Below are 25,166 nucleotides of genomic sequence, written 5' to 3'. Positions count from 1 at the left end.
AGAGGTTCCCACTCTGCCCATACTACCCCTATGGCAAGGACTGCACTGGGCCAATGAGAAGTGTCCATCCCAGGCCTGTGACACCCCTCTTTGCAGGCCACATTCTGTGTACCTGAGCCCACAGAATTCCCTGCCTGAACAATATTAAGCCCACTTCTGGGGCCTGCATTAGCATCTTTCTAGGTCAGTTCCCCAAACGTGTTATTGTGTCACCTTCTGTGCACTTGTAGGCCCCAGTGACAGCCGGTTGCAAAGGGGTAGTTCTTGAGGGGAGGCTATCTGCAGAGGGATGTAAATGGAGTTTGGCTGTGATGGCTAGATTGCCCACACACAGGCATGTGAAGTCCTTGGCGGGATGAAACCAGGGGTGGGAAGAGGCGTGAGCTCTGGGCTGTATCTTGCCGTGGCTCCCACAGATGTAAGGGGAGCCTGTGTTGCACACATTGAAACGATGCAGTGATGGATTGCTGATGTCTGACACAGGCAAGGGGCGAGGCGTGGGTCAGTAGCTTTATATTGTGCAGGACGTGTTTCACATCAGCCCTCCCTGTCTGGTAAGATGCATCATATTCCTTCCACATCCTATCCAGCCTCCACATTCCGCTTGGATTCTTCCAGGGAAAGAGTGCTCACCGCCTTCCAAGGAAACCATCCTTGCATGTTTGAACAGCTCTGATCATTGGAACGTTCTTCTCTCTGCGGACCCCAAAACTACATTCCAGGCACTTCTGCCCTTTGGATTAAGTTCTGGGTGGTGACTTGCCCAGGACCACACATCTCCTCGGTGGGGACTGAGTGGGACTCCCAGGCCCCCAGCCCTGTTCTTGCCCACCCCCACCCCTCACCCTGAGTTGATGCACACTGCAGCCCCAGAGCGGGTGGGGCCAAGTCAGGAAGGCTGAGGGTGGAGTCTTCCTGTGACCACACCCCCCACCCCCAGTCGTCTTGCTACAGCCCAGCCCAGCCCCTCAGAGCTTCGGTTTTATTGTCCCTTTTCCCCAAGAGAGAGAGAGAGAAAAAGGAAAACATGCAGTACAGCTTTTTGGAATCCGAAATAAAACACCAAGGGCAATGTCAATAAATACAAAAAATGTTGAAGATCTGGATATCCAAGGCACAAGGGTTTACACCGCTTAACACAGGCCAGGCTGGTTCTCACGGGAATGGTTCATTGTGTGCCCCAGTAGCCTGGGGCGGGGTGGGGCAGCGGGTGGAGGGAGCACCAAGGGAGCCCCCCAGGACCTCTATTCTCCAAGGGGGTTGTAGGTGGGGGGCCCACTGCTCTGTCCCTCCAGCCTGGCTCAGAACTGCCCCCATGCGCGGGGGAAGGAAGAACTGACGAGCACCTCTGTCACCTGGTGAGGAGTCTTGGAGACCCCCCCATGATCCTAGGAGTGAGGACCCCTGAGTGGTATCCTGGGGACCCGGGCCACTTCCTGAGAGCCAGAGGCTCTTGGGCTGTTCCCTGCCCCTTGGAGGTAACCTGGAGGGCATCTGAGACCAGCTGAGGCCCTACAGCAGCATGGTCAGAGTGTCCTCCCCACCCGAGCACTGAGGCAGAGGCTGGCATCCTGCCTTGGGGCACTCGTCCTGGGTGGCTCTTGTCATCCCCAGGGCCCAGCTATAAGTGGACTCCCTGGGGCCCACCCACCCCTCAGAGCACCACTTGCCTGGGGCCCAGCTTGAGCCAGGTGGGAGAAGATGACCCCTGACTCCAGCAGGAGTGGTCTTTGGCAAAGGACAACAATTGAGGCACAGCCTGGGAAATCACCTTCCAGGCCGGTCTCCCTTCGACCCTAAGTTGTGACTGAAGTTGCCATGCGGGTCCAGTCAGGGGTAAAGCACCAGTTTGGAAGCCCCTGGCTGATGAGGACTATGGGATCCATGGTGTCTTGAGCCCCCTTCTCTGGTGGGCTGGAGGTGGGATTAGGAGGCCAGCCTATAACCTGGAGTCACCAGGAGTAACAGAAGGTGATGTGTGCAGGGCAGAGCATGGCCATAAACACTGCCCTCCAGCCAGCAGGGGCAAGCTGGACCCTGCTCCCTGGCCTCGCTGGCGGAGCTGTGTGGAGCCCTCAGCTGTAAGGGCTGGGCCGTAGATGACCTTGCTTCCCACCTGCCCAGCCCTGCCGGAGGGAAGTCTCACAGCCACACTCGCCCCAGCCCCCTCCCTCTCGGCCCCCACCTTCCCTGGCCCTGCTTTGCCTTTCTGGGCATGGGGACCAGATAGACGGGACCTCCACCGGGGTCCCCACAAGCTCTAAAGAAGTGGCCTTGACAGCTCCCAGCATGGGCTTCAGACCTGCCCGGGACCCAGGGGCTGTGAGGAGGGGGCATCAGCTGACCCTCAGTCCTGGCAGGAGAGACCAACAGGAGCCTCTGCGAAGTTTGGTTTGGCCGCCTGGGGCTGCTTGCTGAGGTATCTCTGGCTAGAGCCTTCCCTGATCTTTGTCCTCCTCCCACCCCCTTCACAGGGTAAAGAGTGTCACAGCCCCAAATGAGAACAAGAAGGCAAATAATTTAAAGGAAGTCTGTGCCTGCCCCTGCCCCACTGCGTGTGTCCTCTGAGCTGGGGTCACTGGGGCAGCACAGAGTGTAAACATGACTGGTGGGATGGGCGGGGTGTGGCTCATGTCACTGGGGAGGTGGCAGGAAGGCTGGTGCCTGGATACTTCGGGTCTTCCCTGGGCTGCCCTTTATCCTCAGAGGCCGGCATAGGTGCCCGGGGGGTGGTAGGGTAAGTGCCAGGGCTTGGTTTCTGGGGGGCAAAGTGATGCTGGGTCACTGGGGAGCTTGTGTCCAGAGGTCCTGGGAGCTGTGTGGGTTGGCCATGCTGATGGTCATCTGATCCCGTTGGCTCCCCAGTGGGCTCCACAGCATCTGGAGTGGCCTTGGGTCCTGGTAAGGGGCTCCCAGGAGTGGAGAAGTGGAGTGGTGAGGCCAGGCCGGGGTCTGAGCTAGTGTTGGGGGCTGAGACCTTCTTGGTACAGGACTCGCAGCACAGCCGGTGGTAGCCCGGGATGGAGCAGTAGCGATTGAGCACTTCCATCTGGCAGAAAATGGACCTGTCCCCCAAGCAGGGCTCTGCTGCACACACAGCACAAGACCAATGTCGGGGGTGGGGGGACGACTGTCAGCCAGGAGGCACCGGCACACAGGCCCCACATCCCACTCGCCCCACCGACTGCTGCCCTCCATGCCCTGCCCCTCCCTGCTGGACTCACTGTAAAGCTTTACCAGAGGGGATCGAGCACAGGGCTGCCTGACAGCAGGAAGAGCCCTTACCGTATAGAGGAGGAATTAGAATCCCCTACAGCAGTGCATCTCATAGTGGGGTTGGGGTCCCCACACACATCAGCATTACTTGGAAGCTTGTTGGACATGCAAATTCTCGGGGTCCATCCAGATCTACTGCATCAGAAACTCTGGGGGTGGGATCTAGTACTATGTTTTAACAAAACCATCCAGCTGATTCCAATGCATGGGAAAATCTGAGAACCACGGCCCTACATCATTCATCCTCAGACTTGGCTGCACATGGGACTGGAATCACCCAGGGAACTTTACAAATGACCAGTGTCTACACTTTGCCCAGACAGACTGGACAGTCTGGGGTGTGGCCTGGGCACTGGGGTGATTTTAATCTGCAGCAAAGCTTGAGAACCCTGTTCTCGATTGAAGTGGGAACCCTCGGCCCCTCCTAATCAACCCAAAGGAGTCTGAACCATTCCAGCCAGGGCCAGGCTGATGGCCAGGGAGCACACACTTGTGATAAGCAGATTAAACATCCTGGCACCAGTTAGCACACATCTGCAACATTAAGCCCTCCACCACTAAATTTGAAATCAAGCAGATTTAGCCTCAAATCTAGGCTCTACCACTTAAAAGCTGTGAGCCCTTGGGCAAGTCACTTAAACCCTCCAAAACTCAGTTTTTTCACCTTTAAAATGAGGATAATGTTGACATTTACCAATGAATAATAACATTATAATTATAAATAACACTTATACAGTGTCTGGCAAAGGGGGTACTCCATATACTAGTTTGCTTTGCTTAAAATATCATCTGAAAATGCCTCTGTGAAAACCCTGGGCAGTTCTCTCCAGACAAAATGTGAAGGCAGGAGCTTTGCTTTCTACTAATTTTTTCACAGAGAGAGAGAGAGAGAGATCGAGAGAGAGGTAGGCTTAGGGGAACAGAATAAAGACCAGAGAAAATGGAAAGCCAGTAGCCTCCAGAATTCTAGGACCAGAATCAGGGCCCCAAGTACTTGCCCAGCCCAAGTCTCACTCAGTACAGGAGAAGAGAAGTTTCAAAGTTGGAGCTGGAAGGTCTTTGAGGACCTCTAGCCAGAGAACACTTTATTTATGAAGTCACTGAAGCTCAGAGAGGTTAAGGCACCTGCACAAGGTCACACAGCTAACTGGTCCTCTAACTAAGAGTTATGGTCTACGATCTTTCTGCTAGTCGTCTTGCCAGACCTTGGTCCTTGGGAGGGTGAGGAAAGGAAACAGACACAGAGCCTAGGAACGGAGGAGTGTAGAACAAGGCCTGGCACAGAGCAGGTGCTCAGCAAATAGTTGTTCATGGGTAGATGAATGGAAAGACGGAGGATGAACCGTGGGCTCCTGATCATGAGGCAGAGAGACATGACTACTCTTTAGTGTCACTGCTAGCGGACAGCTGGGCAGGAGTGCATGCATTCTCTTGTTTAATTCTCCCTCCAGCTCAGACCTACAATTGCTTATCTGAAAATATTGGAACCAGATATGATTAGGAACTTAAAACTTTTGGGATTAGAAAAGTAAGACTCTGTATATTTATATTACAGAACATGCCCAGTGGAGACTGGGACATCACCTTGTGACCAAATATGGCAATATTTATGTAGCAGAAGAATAAATGATCTCTTGTTAGTTTGGGCCAGATTTTGCCACCAGATGAGTTTGCCCCAAACTTAGGAAAAACCCTTTCAGCATTCTGGAAGTGTAGATGGGGTCATGACCTAGTACAGCATCACCCCCACTTCACAGCTGGGGCATCTGAGGCTCAAGGAGGCTGAAGTCATACAGACTACAAGATGGGTCTGCTCTGCTGCTGAGCGGCCCATGCTTGTGACCCTGGGGCCACTGAAAGGTTTGGGGATGGGGTGGGGTCCACAGACTACACTTACTTGATGAGATCTTGTTGATGGGGTATAGGGGCCCAGACTGTGGCACCCACTGCCCCTCTGGAGTCACAAGTTCCCATATGTCAGCCTTCACCGAGGAGTTCTGGAGATGTCCTGTGAGCAGGGAGGAGGAGCTCTAGTATCTGGGATTTCCATGGGGCAGCATACAAGACAGGGCAGGGTCTCAGGTCCAGGCCAGAGGAGCTAGGCCTGGCCTCCCCCTCCCACATGGCTCACCTGCACAGGCGGGCAGGCTGCAGACCTGGACGGTGTCTGGCTTGTCCCCCTCGCACTGCCCAAGACTGTTGGTGTTGGTCCGACACACCACCTGCCGCTGCTGGATTCCCTCTCCGCAAGTGGCAGAGCACTGCCAAGGGAGAGCCGGGGTCAGAGCAGGTGGAGAAACAAAAGACGGGTCAGTGAGCTCAGAGGCTAGCCAGTGCCCGAGGACAGGAAGGGTACAAAGGAAGGCACCAAGTCTTCACTGGGCCAGAGGGACAGACTCAGCACGACACACCCATTGTCAAACCCTCCTGCACTGGTGGTAAGAAGCTGCTGCCCTGAGCTTACAGCCGTGGGCCTTCCCACAATCTAGTGGTTAACCCCTGGCTGACGTGGGGACCTCCGGGGCCCCATTCCGGCTACTGCCACCTGTATCCACTGTGTCTGCTCTGTGCCTGGGTCCTTAGATATTTTTGTATCACTCAGCAAACTCCCCTGCTGCGATCCACCATGGGGTGTGACTGGGGGCAGGTTGATTTACCCAATATCTTGTTAATGGAATGTAGGGACCCAGGTTGTGGTGACTGCTGTCCCAATGGCTTAGTTTCTAACTCTGTAAACAGAGCTGGGTGACAGAGTCTCTATGGACCCTTCCAGCTCAGACATTCAACAATCTTGTCACTTGATTTACCAAACATCAGAGACATGTTCAAAAGTGTCTTCTTACCCCAGAAGGAAAGGCGTGGATACAAGGAGCAGGAGGCAGACAGGACTACCATTTGCAGGGGCTGCCACGCATCATCCCCTGGACCTGACACACTCTTACTCTGATAAATGGGTCCTGTGGGGGTCCTGGGGTGGAGCACAGGGACTCTGGGGAAAGCAACGTTGCCCAATGTGACCAGGTCACTTTTCAGGCACTGATCACAGCCTCTTGCAGCCGGATGGGGAACAGCTCGCAGCGCTCTTCTCACAGTGGGGCACGTGACCACCAGCAGACAGAGGGCCACACAGAACCACAGGCTCATCCTCCAGGACGAATAATTATAAACGGCAGCTAATAACTCTTGAGTGCTTTGTCAGTCTCACAATGGGCCAACATCTTCACCTTCTGTCATCTCTCGGATAGTTTTATCTATGGGGTCCTTTGGGGACCAGCAACCTTTCCATTTTGTATCGATACAAATGAAGCTGTATATTATGGAGAAGAACATACAATCTGCATGCGCTGTGTGGGGATTTCTCGTTCATTAAAAATACTCCTTATGATGCGATATTTCAAGCATACAAAACAGTTGGAGTTGTTCGTGAACGCCTGTCCAGATGCAGCCACTAGCTTCATTAAATCAGCATTCTAGCATATTTTCAAATATCGTGTTGTGCCTGTTTAAATGTTAAGTAAATGGTATCCCATCAGAACTGCTCACTTTTGTGTGTATTCTACCACAGTGCTTTTTCTCACCTAAATTTATTCTCCATTAGTAGACATTTATCTACATTGGTAAGTACAGTTCAAGTGCATTCATTTTTCTTGCTGATATAGTATTTTATTGTATGAACAGACGATGATTTCTTTGTCCAGTCTCCCATAAATGAATATTTAAGGCATTTCCTAATATTTTGCTATTACAATAAACTTTATGTGCTTATCTCCTTAATCAAATGAGTTTTTTAATTGGGGTCAAATTTACATAACATAAAGTTTACCATTTTAACCATTTAAGTGTATGGTCCAGTGGCATTAAGCACATTCACATTGTTGTATAGCCATTACCGCCATCTGTGTCCAGAACATTTTCTTCTTCCCAAATTGAAACTGAACCCATCAAACACTAACTGCCCACCCCCTCCTCCCCCCAGCCCCTGGCAACCACCAACCTGCTTGGTCTCTATGAATGTGACTACTCTAGGCACCTTGTGTAAGTGCAGTCGTAAAATATTTGTCCTTACGTGTCTGGCTTATTTCACTTAGCAGTAATGTCCTCAAGGTTCACATCAAATGCATGTTTAACAAACTACCCAAGACATTAAAAAATTTTCCTGTGACAACTGTCAGGGCCTAGGCCATGAGCACCTGGATTATTCAACCACCTTATCACTGTCTCCTTCTTCCTACCCTGGTCTCCAACAATTAACTTCCCACAGAGCAGCCAGAGTGATCTTTTAAACCTTAAATCAGAGCTTGTAACACCCATGTCAAAACACTTCCGGCCCGGTGGCGCACTGCGCTAGTGCGCCGCTTGGGAAGCGTGGTTGCGCTTCCACCGAGGGTTCGGATCCCACATACAGACCGGTTCCCGCTCGCTGGCTGGGCGAGGTGCGGGAGCAACACCGAGGGTTGCGATCCCGTTGCCGGTCCCGGTCCGGTATGGGGGCGACACTGAGGGTTGCGATCCGTTGCCGGACACAGAAAAAGACAAAAAAAAAAAAAAACACTTCCACTGTTTTCCATTGCTCTTAGAAGAAATTCAAATTCCTCACAAAGCCCTGCAGCATTCTGCCTGCCTCTCAAAGTCATCTGGTAGCCCCCGCCGCTTCCATAAAGCTCCAGCCCCACAGTCCTTGCAGTCTCTGGAACATTGTAAGATTGTGCCTGCCTCAGTCTCTTCCTGTGGCTCAACCTCAAGTCTCAGCTTGAATGTCACCTCCTCAGAGAGGCCCTCCCTGACCACCTTTCGCCCTTCATCACATTGCCCGTTCACTCCTGGCACAGCTCCACCTGCAAATGCTTTTGTTGTGGTTGACTTGTCTATTATATCTCATCACTGGACTGTAAGCACCACAAGGGCAAGAATCAAGTCTGTCTGGTTGATGCTGGGTTCCCAGCATTCCTAGGGCAACGCCTGGCACCTAGCTGGTGCTCAGTAAATATTTCTTGAAGGCAAGAATATGCTTTAATTTGCTCATCTGGAATATGGGGATATTAACCAGTGCCTCACAACACTGTGTGAAGCTTAAAGCACACAGTAAATAAACGCACAGGCCTGGCACCGAGCCATGGCACAGAGTACGTGGGGGCTGTTCCACTTTGTTTTGAGGAAAAACCAGACCAGATGTGGGGACAGAAATTCAGGCAGAAACTCAATGCCTGCAGGAACACCAGAAAATCCCTCAAATCCACCTCCTCCCCAAGCCCCTCCCGCCTCCTGAGAACAACTCACCTGGGACCAGGCTCCTGTCCGCCACTGGGCTGGGCAGGGCAGGCGGAGGCAGGGCCGCCGGGCCTCAGGCCGGTCCCCGGGGCAGGCCTTGGCCGGCATGGCTTTGTGGGTGCTGTTGGAGAGGGGCAACAGGCACTGCACCCCCCGCGTCTGCACTCCCAGCTTCCCGCAGCTCCGGCTGCAGGCGCCCCACTCCTCCGTCACCCACCTGGAGACAGGGCAAAAGGAAAAGGGGAGGTGGGACCAAGGGCATTTCCTCCCAAGGGCCACCTCCTACTCCAGACAGGTGCAGGCAGGAGTCAGAGAGTGGGTTGGGCTTCAGAATGCTTGGGGCCGAAGACAACGATCCACCTGGCTCTGCAGCTACCTGGCTGTGTGGCCTCAGGGAGGTCACTTTCTTTACTGCTCTGTCTCCTCATTTGAAAAATGGGTATGATGCATGTTTAAATCCTGGCACCTGAGTGTCCTTGGGAAAGCTATTAACCCCCCTAAGCCTCAGTTGCACCATCTTTACATCAGGATTCTTTCAATGCCCTGTAAATATCAAAAGTGCCTACCATGTGCAGGCATGTCCTGGGTGCTGAGATACAGCCATGCACAACGGGACAAGAGCACTATTACTGTCACCATCATCACCCACAGAGCTTCGGCACTGAGCAGCTCTGCTGGTGGTCTGCAAGAGTCCTTTAGCTACAGAGTAACACCCAACAGCATCTTAAGCAGACGCCCATTGTACGAGTTAGACAAAAGCAAAACTGCCCTGGACGGGATGAAGAGAGGGGCAGCCCCAACTCCGTTTCCTGAGGCATCTTTTAACAAACCCCCAAGCAAAACCCCAAGGGAGACCTGCCAGGATCACAGGTAGAGTTAACCCTGCACACTCTGTGATCAGATATTTGTGGGGAAAGTGGGCTGAATAATAGTATAAATTAACAAGTAAAAGAGAGGCACAGGAGGTTGTGCAGCTGTCCATGCAGAGGAGGGGCTGGGCACAGGAAGGCCACAGCAGATGCTAGTAGCACTGGCCACCTGATCCTGCCCTGGCACCTGATCACGTGTCTGGCCCTGGGACTCCCCTGCCCAAGGTAGCAGGAGCTGCTGCAGTGGGAAGCAGGAGGACAGATGAGGCCCTCTGCGTTTCCTACCAGCCAGCTACCCTGTGCTCTACCTGGGGTGACCAGGTGAGCCTGAGGTAGAGGCTGAGGATGTCCTGGGGTCAACTTTGCAACAGGCTCAGAGGGCTGACCTTAGATTCTCCACAAGTCACAGCTCTCTCCACTCCCTAAAGCCCCTCCAAATAATCCCAAGAACATGAGTCTGTGCTCAAAAAAGCCTATATACTCAGGCAGGGGGAATCCCAGTCAGGGGCCAGACCACGGCTGGGGGCTGAGGCCAGGCCAGGCCATGTCCCTGGACTCCTGATGATCAGGCAGAGACAACGGGGTGGATGGCATCCAGGCCTGGCACCAGGGGCCCAGGGGCTCTGAAATCCACTTTACCCATTTGACCACCTTGGATCACTGAGGGAAAGGTGTGTCCCCAAATTGGGTCTCAGTTTCCCCATCCATCAAAGAATGCTGGGAGAACAGAACAAAGGAAGCATCTTCCTTCTTCCAGAAGTGGAAATTAATAACCCAGAAACCCCAGGGGGGATGGACGGGCAAAGAGGGCAGGTGCTGGCCATGGGCAGAGCTTGGTGGGTGGGCTGTTCTCTGCTCTGGGAGTCCTGGATGCAAGGCTGTATCTCCACGACCTAGTGCTGGGAGAGGCAGGCTCAGCAGACCCTCCTCCTGGGGCCAGGACTGACAGAAGTATGGGACCAGGCTCCTCATCACTTCCTGGGAGCACTCACACGGGCTGGGGGCATGGGTGCTTGTTGCAGCGCCGGCGGATGGGCTTGGGCCTCTTCCTGTGGTCGCACAGGTGCCGCTGCACCATGTGGTGGTCACGTCTGCGCCGGCAGCCGTATTTGGTGAACTGGATACCTATGAGGAGGGCAGGCTGTCACGGGCCTGTGCCAGCCAGGTCCCCACTGTCCTGCTCAGGGCCTCATGGACAATGCTCTGTAGAGACCCTTGAGGGCCAACCCCATCTTCCCCTGTGCCTTTGCACCCTTCCTGCCCAAGTCACTTTCTGAAGGACGCCTTCCTGTTCAGCCCCATCTCAAATGTGCACTCGGGTGCAGTGGCTTTGGATGGTTCCTCTCCCCACAGACAGCAGTGAGGTCAATAGGGCAGAGGCTGCCCTGGATATTGCTCTAGCACCCCGTAGCCCCTTCCCAAAGGCCTGCCCAGAACAGCTTCCACATACTGGAGCGCTTCGAGGAGGGACATGTCCAATGGAGATGTTTGCCCCTGTCCCACCCTCCTGGCTCCTCTCCCTCCCAGAGGCCCTGGGCCACCCCACACAATGCTGGGTGGTCAGGGGAGCCACTACCTCCTCCGCAGGCCTTGGTGCAGGGGGCCCAGCTCTTGAGCGCCCACTCATACGTGTCCGTTTCCTCCAGGAGCACATTGTTGCTCCCGATAAGGGGCAACAGGTCCTCGTGGATGACATACTTGTAGGCCAGGCTGCTGTGGGGGCTGCCCTCAGCCGGGGGGAGCACCTGAGGACAAGGAGGAGGTGGCAGGGGACCAGAGAAAAGCAAGGCCAGCACAGGTGGGGGTGGAAGCGCCAACAAGGAAGGGGGGTCAGAGCAGAGGTGGTGAAAGCTGGGGCGAGGCGGGGCCAAGCATGGCGAGAGGAGAGGCGAGGCATGCAGACCAGCAACCACTCTACAGACTCAGGCTAAGCACCTGCTGCTGTGCACCAGGCTTGCTAGCAGCCCATGCACCTGTGAATGCTTTTCTCTTCCACAGACCTAAGTTCTACTGATGGCAGAAGCCAAGTCTGTCGTTGGTTCTGCTCACGAGAGCATCCACTGCCTGACTCCAGAACATGGTCAATAAGCACAGTCTGGATTCTAAACCCTTATCAGATATATGACTTGCAAATATTTTCTCCCATTCTGTGGGTGGTCTTTTCATTTTTTTGATAATGTCCTTTGATGCACAAAAGTTTTTGATTTTGATCAAGTCCAATTTATCTATTTTTTCTTTTGAGGCTTATGTTTTTGGTGTCATAACTAAGAATCCAAGGTCATAAGATTTGCCCCTCTGTTTTCTAAGAGGTCTATGCTTTTAGCTCTTACATTTAGGTCTTTGATCTACTTTGAGTTAATTTTTGTATGTGGTGTGAGGTAGGGATCCTACTCCATTCTTTTGCATGTGGATATCCAGTTAGCCCAGCACCATTTGTTGAAGAGACTATTCTTTCCTCATCAAATGGCCTTGGTAAACTTGTCTAAAACCAGCTGGCCATACAAGCATGGGTGGTCAATAAATATAAGGCAAATAGCAAATACGTGTTGGATTGAATTAATGTGCTGACACAAATAGGCCACAGAGCCTGACCTCCAGGACCTCCTGGGTGAGGTTGACATAAGGATCAAAGCCTGTCCAAGGTCTCCTTGCCACCAGCCAGAGCCAAGGGCACTGTGCACAGAGCTCCTTGTGGTCTGGTCTGCTGGGTTAACCATCTCTGCTCCACAAGCCCTGGCCCATATCCAGTAAGAGGGGTGTGGGCAGAGGTGGGGCCCATCTCTGCCCACACCCCTCAGGAGGCCGGCAGTGCCAGATGGCACCCCACGGTCAGCTGCCTCAGAGGTCTGAGGAAGCCACTCCTGGACTCACCAGTTGACCATGCCATGATGCATGCTGACATTGGATGACACCAGGGTGACGTGGGGAGCTAGCCCTGTGCCTGCTAGACACCTCCCTCCAAGCCCCATTTCTGACCCTGCATGAAGAGCAGACTCCCTGTGTGTAGTGTCCTGGGGTCTGACAACAAGGAGACAACAGTTTCTTTTTCCCTCCCTACTTGCCATCCTGCCAGCTTTTATGCACAATTGAGGAGCTGGCCCAGGCCCCTGATGACATTAGAAATGGGTAATTTCCACCAGGCCCTTAGCAGCAGAGACAGTGAGCCAAGGGGACAAGGGGGTGGTCAGGGGCCATCACACAGAGGGGGACTCACCATGACAGCAACAGCCTCAGGCAGGGGCCCACTGGTCTTGAGGCTTTCCTGCGCATCCTCTACCACGTACTCCCACTCCAGACCCATTGCAATGAAGGTCCGGCTCGTGGCTTTCTTGCCATTGGGGTTGAGGATGAAGCTGCCCGTGACCTGGTTCTTCACCGCTGGCCAGGGGGAGAGGGTCACACAGATTTCTATCCCTCTCCACGGGGGGCCTGTGAATATTATACTGGAGGCCTTCCTAGTGGGCCCCTCAGGGATCCCTGTCTACCTGCCCCTCCTCCCCACTTGAGCCCTTCCCACTCAGGTCTGCACTGCCCCCCACTTCACTTGTCCCTGCCTCTGGACCCTGGCATTCCTCCCACTCTCGCTGCCTTCCCTTCTTCCTACTTAACTAATCTCTACCCATTATACTAATGCTGTTAATTTGAATTTTTAAAATTTATTTTAGAGTTCTAATTTTTATCTGTCTTGGATTCATAGTTGTGTAACTGTTACAAGCATAATGGATAGATACCTCGCTCAGTGACTCTGTGTTTAAGTATCATTACAATGAGTATAATTTAAAGGCTCATGTAGTAAACTGCAAAAATGGCTATAAATTCCTATTCCTGTATGTATATCCCTTCACACTATTACTTTAGCACTTCTCCCATCAAGGAATAATCCATTTCTCTACTCCTTGAATCTGGGCTTGGCCATGTGACTTGGGCCAATGGGACATTAGAAAACATGATGCAAGCAGAGACTTGAGAAGTATTTGCACACTGGGGCTTGGCCTCTTGCTACTCCTGAGGACCATGTGACTGACACCATGGGAATACTGGATAAGGCTGTTGGGGATATGGCACTGTCAACCTCATGACCCCAGCTGACAACCATTACCAACAACGAGGTGTGTGAGCCAGGCCATCCTAGACCAACCAGCTCTCCAGAGACCTACCAGCTGATGACATTTGCATTAGTCTGCCCAGGCAGACTGGCAGAAGAACCACCCAGCTGAGCCCTGCCCAAACTGATGATGCACAGATCTGTGAGCTAATAAACAACTGTTGTTTGAAACCACTAAGTTTTAGGGTGGTATGTTATACAGCAAAAGCTGACTGATAGGCTCTGTGAAGATAGTTTCCTTCAAAAGCCATCTATGTGCACAAGTAATTATTAACAGTGGTTGCTCCAGAAAAGAAAACTGCCCCTGGGGGACAGGGGTGGGAGAAGGAGTCTTCACTAGATCCCCCTTTACACCTTCTGAAATTTGAGCCACGAAAGGGGTTGCTCATTCAACAGATTTAAAAATAAAAAGGAGTTTTCTGCCCACTATTCAAGTTTGCAAAATTCCCCCTGCACTAGAATCTTGTTCTCTGCTCTTCCACCTCCCCCAAATCTGAGGGGCAGGGCCCAGGGCACCGCTGCCCCCTTCTAGCACCCCAGCACTCACCAATGTGGTAGGGGGCCTTCTCCAGTGCCTCAATCTGGATGTGCCTGGCACCTGCCGGGACCTGCACCAGTTCAAGAGCTCCTGCCACATAGGAAGATCCAGAAAAGCAGTGAGTGGGTCAGCTTTAGCTCAAGCAGTTACTTCCTCACACCAGCCTTTCATTCCAAAAAGCAATGAGCGTTCTGAGCTGGTGGTCCCACTGCCCAGCATCCTCCACTGGGTACCCAGGAACATCTCATTTGATCATTGAACCTCTCTGAACCTCTGTTTCCTCATCTGTAAAATAGGGACAGGACCTTCTCCACCAGGTGCTGGGAAGACCAAAAGAGGTGTTATAGCTTAAACTGCCTGGTAAACTCTGAGGGCCTGTGTGTGGCAGGGCGCTGGCGGGGGTGTGTGTGCTATATTTCCCACTTTCTTGACCATCTTCTTTCTCTTCTGCTTTCCCCTCCTTTTTGCTCCTCTGACTTTTTCTCTCCCTCATTCTTCTCACACCTTAAGCTACTTGCTACTGAAGGGATTTAGATGAAACAGGCCAAAAGATCCCACATGGCTGTCTGGGGCCCCCGCAGCCTTCCTGACCCACGGCCTGGAAACAAGTCTTTCTCAGAGCCACCAAGTCCCATCCCTCCTCAACACACACACACACAATGAAGGGTGAGGTAAACCTGTAACATCCCCAAACGGGAACTAGGTCCAGTTCCTACTAAGTGCATAGGACTAATGTCTGACCCCCTTCTACAGCAAGTTTGGTCAGACTGGAGGTGGGGAGGGGAGTAGAGGAACTCAAAGGTACCAGGAGTCCAAAGCAGGAGGTGGCACAGGTTGTTTTTTGTTTGTTTATTTGTTTTTAAGGTGAGAGAGGAGAGGGAAAGAAAGTGACCCACCAGTCTTGGCCACACGTTCACACTTGACTGACCCCCCACTCCCACCAACGGCCCCAGGGCCAAAGAGATGGCCAAGACCCTATCAGCACACATCACCTCGCAGGAGATGCTTCTTAGAGCTCCTGGGCACCCAACTTGGGCAGCAGCAGGCTCAGAAGAGGAGATGGCCAACTGCAGCCTCTGGCTCACCAGCCCCGGGCAGCCTGCGGAGCTCCAGAGACAGGCTCCAGGGACCCTTCCCCCTGCCCTGAACCGTGGCACGTTCAAGGAGGCAGGGCCCAGCTGAGGGACGGCCAGAACCCCAGTCCCTCCCGTCGTCCTCCAGCCCAGGTCCGGCTCACCTGCCTGCTTGGAGGCCTTGCCCAGAGTCCCCTTCACGGTCCTGCAGTGGGAGTTGTCGCCACCACAGACCCCACACTTGTCGTCTGCCTTCATGGACCCCACCTCCTTGTCACAGCCGACGGGCTGGGGCCAGAGGTGAAGTCAACAGGAGGAGGTTCCCCTGCCCCACCCCACCCCGCAGAGCAGCAGCCCCTGGCCCCCTCCCCAGTCCCCAGGCCTGGCCAGGAGAGGAATACTGGCCCGAGGGGCATCCCTAGACAGGGCTCTGCACAGATTCACCACGTGACCTGAGTGAGGTCTTAAACCCAATGTGGTAACGATCCCCTCGGGTGGGGGTGGGTAATAAGTAACCCCTTCCAGTGCCCCAGGGCTTTGTTGAGGACCAGAGGGGTGTCATGGGCGGGGCAGGTGAGAAGATGCTGATCTTCCTAGGGAGCAGTGCAGCCCTTCAGCCTCCCTGTGCCAGCAGTGGGTGGGCTGCCTGGGAGTGGGGGACACCCACCACACACTCGCCACGGGCACAGAGGCTGTACGGGTCCCGGTAGCTGCAACGTGTCCCATCATGGACCACCTGGTTCATAAATACCACGTCCCCGGTGTCCGCTGACTGGCAGATCAGCTCACAGTTCTGGGCATCTGTGGGGAGAGGGATCACACTGAGTCCCTGGCTGGGTTTGGACAAAGCAGGCTGAACCAAGCCGACATCAGTGCACAGTCCAGCCAGCAAGTGTGGGGGGCCAGCTCTGCTTAGTGGGGGGAGTACTGGCTGTGGAGCAGGCTTATAGTCCCAGCTGTGTCACTTATAGTTTAGCCACGTGCCTGTGGGCAAGTGATTTGATCTCTCTGAGCCTCAGTTTCCTATTTTTATTGCCCCTCAGTAAAATGCCACATCAGGTTACTGAGAAAAATCAAGCGATAAAATAACAATAGTAAACCAACACTGAGTGAGTGCTTACTATGTACTAGACATCTACAAAACACATAACCTTGAAATGCAACATTAAATGCTTTTCATGAGTTAACTCACGTAACCCTCTCAGCACCCCAATGAGGTAGATGCTAGCATTACAGAGAAGAAAACCGAGGACCAGAGAGGTTAAGGAACGTGCTCAAGGCCACACAGCCATGTGGTAAGTGATTCAGCCAGGATTCTAAGTTGTGCAGTCTGGCACATGTATAATGGTGTGTACATGTGTGTAACATTAGAAGGCTGCATGAAAGTAAGGCAGAACCGTGCTCTGTATTTGGGTTTGTAAAATGGAGCAGCAGTAAAAGAGGAATAGGGTTCTAATAAGTGTTTTCATCTATCTGGGCGATTGACGTCCTAAAAAGGAGGTTCCAATGAACATATAAACACTTGCTGCACTCTTTAGAAAAGGGGTGGTTGGGGGTTTAGCTAACTTCCTGGAATTCATCTAAAAGTCCTGGGAAAAGTCCCAAGTCTATGTTGCCCCATGCTGCGGTCGCTTGTTTGGTCTCTGAAGGGATCTGGAAGGCTTTCAAAGCAAGCCCCTCTCTCAGCCAATTTCTAAGAAGCCTGTCTGGCTCCCTGCTCCCGGTCTCTGGGCTCCCAAGACATCTGTGACTTCTTGCCTCCAGCACTCAGGACTCAAGTCTGCAGCCACAACATCCAAAACCACCTTGATTTCACACACGGGTGCCAGATTCCTGGTGAGACCTGAGCGTGGAGGGGCTCCAGCCCTCCAGGAGACAGAGAGGCTCCTGACCGTGCAGCAGGCAGGCAGGTCTGGGCAGCAGTAGAAGTCAGCCCATGGTGGCCAGGGAGTGGGGATCTCCCCAGAGTGGGCAGACACCCCCTGCAAGGGTGCTCTGGAGGAGTCTGGCAATGACAGGCCTCTGAGGTCCCTTCCAACTTGAAGGTTCTGTCATTCTGAATATAAGCAGAAGAGCTGAATGTCCTGGGGTTGACCCCAGGTGCAGGGAAGGAAAGGCCCTTCTAATGGGAGCTATCTGGGGCTGAGGGCTGCGTGGCCGGGAGTGAGCATCTGTCCACTGAGGGACCACAGAGAGCTGGCAGCAGAGAAGCAGGATTAGAGGCCAGTTAAGGGCTCTCCCAGACTGAAGGCGCTAACGTGCCATGAATTGCAGCCCTTCGCTGGATTCTCTGCCACTACAGGAACCATTACTGGAAGTGCTCAAAAACAGATGGGAACCGGCACCAGCATGGTTCGGAGGCCTGCATCTGCCCCAGGGCAGCCTGGAGGGGTCATTATGAGGATGCCACAGGATTCCATCTACCGGCCTTTCAAATCGCCATCAATGACTCCACTGAAATGGTAACACAGTCAGTAAAACCTAAAAACCTGGCATGTAATAGGACTGAGCAGCTCAGGTTATGTGAAGTGAGGGGTGCCCATACCCCTCAGGAGGGGCAGGGAGGCTCAAGGGGCAGCTGGACTTTGGGCTTTTACCAGGACTTTTAGACAAATTCCAGGAAGTTAGCTAAGCCCTCAATCTCCCTTTTTCTAAGAAGCACAGCAAGTGTTTATATGTTTTCTGGGATCGCCTTTTTAGGACATCAATGCCTTCCTGTGCAGATAAAGACAGGCACCCAACCCCAACAGCCAACACTGGGGCCAGCCTCTACAGCGACTCTGGGTACCCACTCCTCAACATACTTGCCTTGCATCTGCCAGAAAACTGTCATTGTAAGTATGCAAATCAGGAATGGCCTTAACGGGTACAGTGAACCCAGAGGTACACAGAGCACAGGCTACACAAAGGTACGAGGCAAGCCTGCAACTGTGATGTCCTTTTTGGCACCCTCACTGTCCCTCCACCTTCCCTGGTGGGTGCAGGGTGGGAGGTCCTGTTTGGAAACACATGACCCCAGCAGATGCCTAAGGACGTGGGGGGAGGGGGAGCAGGGCTGCTCACCTTCGTCAGGCTCATAAGGGACCCAGCTGTGCTTGGCGTTCTGGTGAGTGTAGTAGGAGTTGCGCTTGGCACACTGCTGGGCCCGGAAGTCCTCGTAGGGCCCGGGGCATTCCTCGCTGTTGCAGACCTGGTACTCGAACATGGGCCCTGAGCATGGACGACCTCCGTAGGCTGGGCTGGGGCAGGCACAGAGAGATGGCGTGACCTTGCTGGCTGGGAAGGCTGGGGAGGGCTGGGATTCCCACGTGGCCACCCCACTGCGGGCAGCTCAGCCTTTTACAGTAGCATTACAAGGGGCCCCACTAACTTTCATAACTAAAGAATGACCTGCAGCATGGAGGCTGCTGAGCTCAGAGCTTTCTGGGTCCCTCTTCCTCACTGACTGCTCTACCCTTCAGGCATACACCACCTATTCCACTATGTGGATGTTTCAGAGACAGATGGACAGATAGACATTGGGACTAACTCCCTCCCTCCAACTAGGCTGGAAGAGAAATCAGTCTGACTCACTTTTGTATATTCCTTCAACTGTTACACAAGCCCAAGCACTCAATAAATGATTCCACTCCTATTTGCATCCACTTCCATTTAATGTCATAAAAAACTAATGCGTGCTAAAAGAAACCTGGACTTGGAATCAGAAGAGCTGGCTTCCAAGTCCTGACCTTGGCCAAGTCACTTAGCCTTGAGTGCCTTAATTTCCCCTTGAGAAGAGGAAATAATACCTCTTCTTTTACCTACCTCCTGGTGTGTCTGTGAGGAATACATAAGAAAAGGTATTTAAAAGCAATCTATGCTTTCTTCTCCATTAAATCAAGAGGATCAGGGAAGACTTAATACCATGTGTCCAAGTGCATGAGATTAATAGTAGCCTGCTCTCAGAGATGCTGGGAGAATTACATGGATTTATGCCCCTAGGTGCTTAGCATCCCACCCAGCACAGAGAAAGCACTCCATGCATCGTCAGAGGAATAATTACAATAGCAGGTGTCATCTGTTAAGTGCATAATCTGTGCTGGGCATGGTGCTGAGGGCACACATCTCATTCATTTAAGCCTCATCAAATAATAATAGTTATTATACAGAGGAGCTCAGTAAATGGTAGTTTTGATCATGGGGATAACTGTTGGTCATGACTGCAAGGTGGTTTACGCAGAGCAGGTACCCTGGGCCTATGTATAACCCCAGCTTTCGTATCCCCAACAGACGGAAGTTACAAGTCCATTCTGGCTCGCATTTGTAAAAGGTCAGTACAGCCACCTGACAAAGAACAGGCTGCTTTATAGGTAGTGAGCTTCCCATCCCTGGAGGCAAACAGCAAGAGTGTGAATGACCCCTTCTGAGGACACAAGAGCCACTGCCATCCTGTCATCCTGCAGTGTTCACTACACGGCTCGGGGCTGTGTGGGGTCGGCCCGCCCTGTCCAAGTGGAGATTCCTGTGCTGTCTGCGTTCCTGCAGCCCCTGACCCATGCGGCCAGCCCTAGCCAGTCCCGCTGTCTCATGAGGCTTGTTCTAAGCAGGCTGCTTCAGCCTGGGAGATGGAGCTGTGTGGAGCTGGGACTCAGAAGTTCCACAGCCATAAGAGAGTGGAGGGGATCCCCACAGAGGGGATGAGAAGGGAGAATCTCTCCTAGCATGCTGAAATTTATGTGTGGGGTAAGGAGGGGAGTAAGAGGTAAGTAAGGAAAAATTAAAGGAAGATTTAGAAAACAAACTTGGGGGATTTATGTGTATATCATGTTTAGATCAGTGTTTTCAGAAAGTATAGCTGAAGATCAGAGTCATGGAAGGGCTTGTAAAACTAACAGAACCTTGGGCCCACCCAGATTCTCAGGGGAATCTTCTGCACACGAGACTTTGAGGACCACTGGTTCAGACACACTCACAGGAGTCAGACCCGAGGAGTCATTAGCAAATACAGGTGGACCTGCTCCCCGCAACAATTTTGGGTCCTCATCCCTTCGAATATACAACCACCTGCAGGGGCTCTTCTCTCCTGCACCTGGTCTCCCTCATACTTTCTCCTCCAAGCCCCTCAGCCCTGGAGAGGAGGGCCCCCTGCCCTGTCCACCCCAACCAAGCGCACTCACGGGGGGTTGTCACAGCTCCGGCTGCGGGATCGCACCCCACCTCCACATGACCGCGAACATGACCCAAACTTGGTCCAGGAGCTCCAGCCTCCATCCTGGCCGTAAGTCTGCTCTGGCAACTTCCAGATGCAATGACCTTTGAAGCACCACTGGGGTGGAACAGAGGGCATGAGGTCACCCTTGGCCACTGCTGCCAAGCCTGCCTGCCATGGAGGGTGCTCAAACGGGCGCATGCCTGGCTGGTGGGCCCCACGGGGGAGCCCAGAGAGAGTGATGTTAAGAGCACGAGCCTGGGGCGAGACAGAGTCCCACCCCTCCCATGAGCTGAGCAACCTTAGACGAAGGGTTCACCTTTCTGAGCCCATTCTTTGACTGCACAATGCGGATCATTACACCTGCTCAGAGCATTCAGTGACACAACACCCAGCACACCCAGCCCTCCAGAAATGGCAGACATTATTAATGCTGAAAACAAATGTGCAATTATTTAGTTCATCACCCCAGGAGAAATAAAGGGTGGATAAGAGAGAGAAGACACAATCTTCCCATGCCCTCCAGAGTTGATTTTGGCTCTGTACCTTGAAACGACTTTCCAGGGGCCACGAGCAGATGTGGCCCTGGGAAGCAAGTCAGCCCCATGGGAGGTCTGTCCACACAATGCAGGGAGTGTGTGCATTGAGTCAGAGGGCCTGGGTTTGAATCCCAGCTCGGCCATTACTGGCTGTGTGTGGCTACTTCACCTTGCTGAGCCTCAGCTAACTCACCTGGTAAATGGGACTGTTCTAAGAGCTGAGGGTAATAACACCTACAGAGGCCTTAGCACAGGACCAGGCCCAAGGGGCTCAACTAAAGGCATCGCCCTTCCCTTTTCGTGTAGGGTGACTTGAAAGGAATACAAAGCTCTCTGGATCTTTCTCAGGAGATGAACTAAGTGGTTCTCAATCTTGAAATCACCTGGGGGAGATTTTATAATTCCAGACGCCTGAGCATCACCCCAGACCATTTTAGGGTTAGGGATTTTTTGAAGAAGCCATAATGAGGTATAATTTACATACCATACAAGTCACCCATTTCAAGTGTACGATTCAATGGTTTTTCATAAGTTCACAGAGTTGTGCAACTATCACTACAACCCAATTTCAGAACATTCCCATCGCCCCAAAAAGATCCTCTGTGCCCATTTGCAGAAAGTCCCTGTTCTAGGGGTTGAACTTTTAAAGCTCCCCAGATAATTCCAATAGGCAGCCAAAATTGAGAACCACTGATTAACTGTTATGGGAAATTGTGCCTGGAGAGGGCCTGGAACTTTAAAAATACCTGGGAAGTGGAAACACCTAGAACAGGTATAACAGCCTCTCAGATAAGAGCCTGCCAGGTTTGGAGCTCACTGGGCCTGTACAGGCCATGAGAAGCCCCATCCATCCATGAAGTGACAAACCAGGGAGATGCTCAGCAGGACAGGTGTGAGTGGGACGAGCCTGGTGAGGGCAGAGGGCAGGCTGGTGGGGCAGGTGCCCCATGGCTGGGCTCACTAACCCTAATCTCCCAACCAAGCTTCTTCCCAGCTCTCTCCCTTGCTCTGATGTGTTTGGTAACTTTAAAACAACCCTGAGGGGTGGGGAGGATACTGGGTCAGGGGTTAGTGGGTCCAGAGAAGTTCAATGAACAGCCACACAGTGATCAAGGGCAGGGCCAGCAATAGCACAGAGGTGGGTTTCAGACCCCAGCTCAGGGCCCTCAGACCCAGCCACGAGATCCCCCTGACAAATGAAGCCTGGCATCCACACACGCGTGAAGGAGCAAACATACCAGGGCACACATGAAGGGCAGGTGGGGGTGAGGGGGGCAACACGTGTGGGAGAAACAGAGATAGCATGGGGAACGGAGGTGGGAGAATAGGCAGGACACTGGGAGCCTTCCTTCCTTCTCTGCTAATAGCTCCTTGTGTGACCCTGACAAGTCCCCTAACCTGTCTGGGCCCCATTCTTCTCATGTGTAAAATGGTCCAAAGCATTCCTGCTGGATGGACTAAGATATCACGCTAAACTCAGCCAACTATAGAGGCCAAGGGCTGCAGTGTGGGGTAGAAGGAAGGGTGCGAGTGCACGGGGAGACTCTGTGCACATCTACCTGCACCTGGGCTCCCACCTGTCCTTTAGCACTACCACCCATCTACATCTGTACACACATTTGGGGGGAGACTAGGGGCCCCGTGGGACCTGCACCCATGCTGGTGATGGCCATCCTCCATGCCGGGAAGGCCACTCTTGCTGCAGACCCCACAGGTACCTTGCCTGGTGCACAGTCGGTCCCATCCAGGGGGGGCCCCTTCTTGGTCTTGCAGAAGTACGGGTTGTCAGGGTGGCTGCACCACAGTTGCTTGCAGGGCTCAAAAGTCCTGAACTGCATGGCAAGGGGCAGGGGTCACTGGGCTGGACTGGCTCTCCAGCTCTGACAAGTTGTCCAAGGACAAAGGGTAGTGACGGGGCCCGGGAGGGGGGGTGTGGTAGACGCCAGGGCCCAGACACCACGAGGAAGGCAGTCAGAGCCCCACACACCCTCAAGCTCGACACCACCCCAAGTGCCAATGGCTTCCAGGGACGCTCCTCTCCTCAACAGAGCACTGAGAAGGACCCGGCAGAGCCACACTCACTGTGTCCTCTCTCCCAGGCCTCCCTCCCTGCCTTTTCAGAAGTCACTTTGTCACTCAGCTGGGACTAGGGTTTGAGGCTCTGGGGAGGTCTAGGCCCATGATGCCCCCTGACCCTGTGCACACGGGGGCTGTGGGGGGACCAGACCAAGTTGAGACTCATCTCCCTCTAACTTGGACAGTCAGGACAGAGGTTGGTAACCTTATGTTTCGGATTATTCAGGAAAGCCCCAATGCACTTAACATTCTGTCTTCTTATCCCCTGCTAGCCAGAAAAGAGTCCTACAAATACAGCATTTGGGCACTGAAATCCCATGTCCAGTTCCTCCACCCCCAAAGCAAGTGCTTGTCAGATCTCATGTCCCAGTGGTGCCTGGACAGTGGGGGAGGTGACCACATACAGGGGCTCCTTGGTACCAAACAGGGTCTCATGGTTCTGTGAAGTGGGGAGAGGGCTGCATTCCCGGATGGGGGGGTCTGAAGCACTCAGGTCACCAAGGCCTGCCCCCCTACCCCGAGATGTCCCCTTCTCTGAGCCTCAGCCTGGGTGCCTGCTTAGCAGCTATTCGCTTCTCTCCTGGTGGCTCTAGCTGATCTCTAGGCTCAAGGGTCTCCCCCTGCCCTGTCCTGCAAGAGAGGGACAGGATTATGCTCCTATGCTCCCTTGTGTCTATGTCCTCAGGCATGGTGGGCAGGGGGCATGGAATTGACCCCCTGGAGAGAGGTAATATGTAGGTACAGCAGAATTTCACTGGGGTGGGGAGTTAGACCAAAACATCCTGCCAAACCCATGAGGGTGTGGGAACTAGTCCTCCAGGCCAGAGCCCAACACCCGCTCTGACACCTGTACTGTCTGGAAGATAAGCTCCCCAGCTGACCAGCCCAGACAGGATCCCATCAGCACCTGCTCTCTCTGTTCCACTGTGTTCCCATCTTTCCCGGGGCTAAAGCATTCTCAAGCCACTGTACACACCTGACACCACAGGTGGCCCTGGTCGGGGCCTGGGTCCTGTTCACCCTGTACTCCTCATGGTGGCTGGCACCAAGGCTGCAGGAACATCACCAGGCCCACTGGCCAGCAGTGTGGAAGGTGCCCCATGAATGACCAGACTACGACATTGCCCTGGCGCCCCTGGCCTGGCAAAGGCCGGGTGGGTACTCACCGCCAAGCAGGTCTGGTATCCGGTGCCAAAATCAAAGCGGCACTGCTCATCCATTGAGTAGTCAATCCCAGGCAGCTCTGGGGGCTGGGGCCAGGTGGGCTCAAAGGGGTCGTCGAGGAGGCAGTTGTAGGAGCTGCCAGTGGGGACAAGGGAGATGAGCCAGGCTGAGGGCAGGCAGTCCCAAAATTTCCCTTCCCAGGAGGTGGGGGTTTAATGAGCAAAGAAAGCCTGCAGAAACCTGCACCCACTGCCCTGTGCCCAGCTGCCCTGAGCCTCTCCCTCATGCAGGACCTCACTTCTGCCAGTGGCAGTGTCTGGAAGGGCTGCATCTGCAATAGAGGCAAGGGCACTGGGACTAGAGTCAGTAACTCAGCTTGTAGATGGCTTAGGGCATCAGTTTTGCTACCTAAGAGGGACATGCTATGGCCAAGATTAAGGGTTGATTCATGGATAATTCGAGGGCTCTCTGTGCACTGAAAGAAGAAAAGTCCCTAACTGTATGCAGGACATACACTGGGCAGGCTGCCCCAGCCAGCTGCTGTGTGAGATTATGACTACACTGCTGCCACCTGCCCCCACCCAAATCCACTCTGGCCCCGTTCTCATGCCTTGAGCTCCTGAGACTAACATTTGTCCTATACCTCAACATCCAGGAAGACCCCAGGAGCTGAACAGCCATACCAGGAAGGCATGTGTATTGCTGGGGCCACGGGTGGGGTGGGGAGGAGGGGAGGAAAGAGCACCCCCCAGGCATGCCTATTTTTCTGGGGCCTTGGGGAGACAGTGGTACCCCAGCCCCAGCCCAGTGGCTCCTAATCTTTAGCATGCATATCACCTACAGTGCTTGATAAATTCAGATTCCAGGTCCAATCCCAGCAGAATCTAACTTACTGTCTTGGGTGGGGCCAGGGGATCTGAATTTTTTACAAGAATTTTATGCAAGTGGTCACACTTTGAAATGCTAGGCTAACCCACATGTGATGCTAATGGGGGTGCTTCAGGCCAGGTAGGGGGAGAATGGGGGCTAGAAGAGTCACAGAAGGATCAAGCCAGGCAGGGGTGGGGTTG

General features: G+C 53.3%; 1 protein-coding gene across 2 annotated transcripts in view; it reads right to left on the bottom strand.

The window, feature by feature from the left end:
- Nucleotides 1-2,580: 2,580 nt before the first annotated feature.
- ADAMTS14 (ADAM metallopeptidase with thrombospondin type 1 motif, 14) overlaps nt 2,581-25,166 on the bottom strand; it is an 84,917-nt gene continuing 62,331 nt past the window's right edge. Inside the window, exons 9-22 of one of the 2 annotated variants that reach the window (XM_008589565.1) lie at nt 24,099-24,231; nt 22,575-22,688; nt 20,286-20,434; nt 18,193-18,368; nt 15,797-15,930; nt 15,294-15,417; nt 14,066-14,146; nt 12,628-12,791; nt 10,990-11,158; nt 10,406-10,538; nt 8,554-8,761; nt 5,408-5,537; nt 5,174-5,284; nt 2,581-3,087 (exon numbers count right to left, since the gene is read on the bottom strand). In XM_008589565.1, the coding sequence (XP_008587787.1) occupies nt 2,630-3,087; nt 5,174-5,284; nt 5,408-5,537; nt 8,554-8,761; nt 10,406-10,538; nt 10,990-11,158; nt 12,628-12,791; nt 14,066-14,146; nt 15,294-15,417; nt 15,797-15,930; nt 18,193-18,368; nt 20,286-20,434; nt 22,575-22,688; nt 24,099-24,231 (2,284 nt within the window). In that variant the 3' untranslated portion in view covers nt 2,581-2,629. The remainder of the gene's footprint in view (nt 3,088-5,173; nt 5,285-5,407; nt 5,538-8,553; nt 8,762-10,405; nt 10,539-10,989; nt 11,159-12,627; nt 12,792-14,065; nt 14,147-15,293; nt 15,418-15,796; nt 15,931-18,192; nt 18,369-20,285; nt 20,435-22,574; nt 22,689-24,098; nt 24,232-25,166) is intronic. The other variant, XM_008589564.1, reaches the window with a different exon arrangement.

Source organism: Galeopterus variegatus, unplaced genomic scaffold, assembly GCF_000696425.1.
Source record: "Galeopterus variegatus unplaced genomic scaffold, G_variegatus-3.0.2 Scaffold5523, whole genome shotgun sequence".
Lineage (NCBI taxonomy): Eukaryota > Metazoa > Chordata > Mammalia > Dermoptera > Cynocephalidae > Galeopterus > Galeopterus variegatus.
Note: the sequence above shows the minus strand (reverse complement) of the source record. Positions and strands in the feature narration are given on the sequence as shown.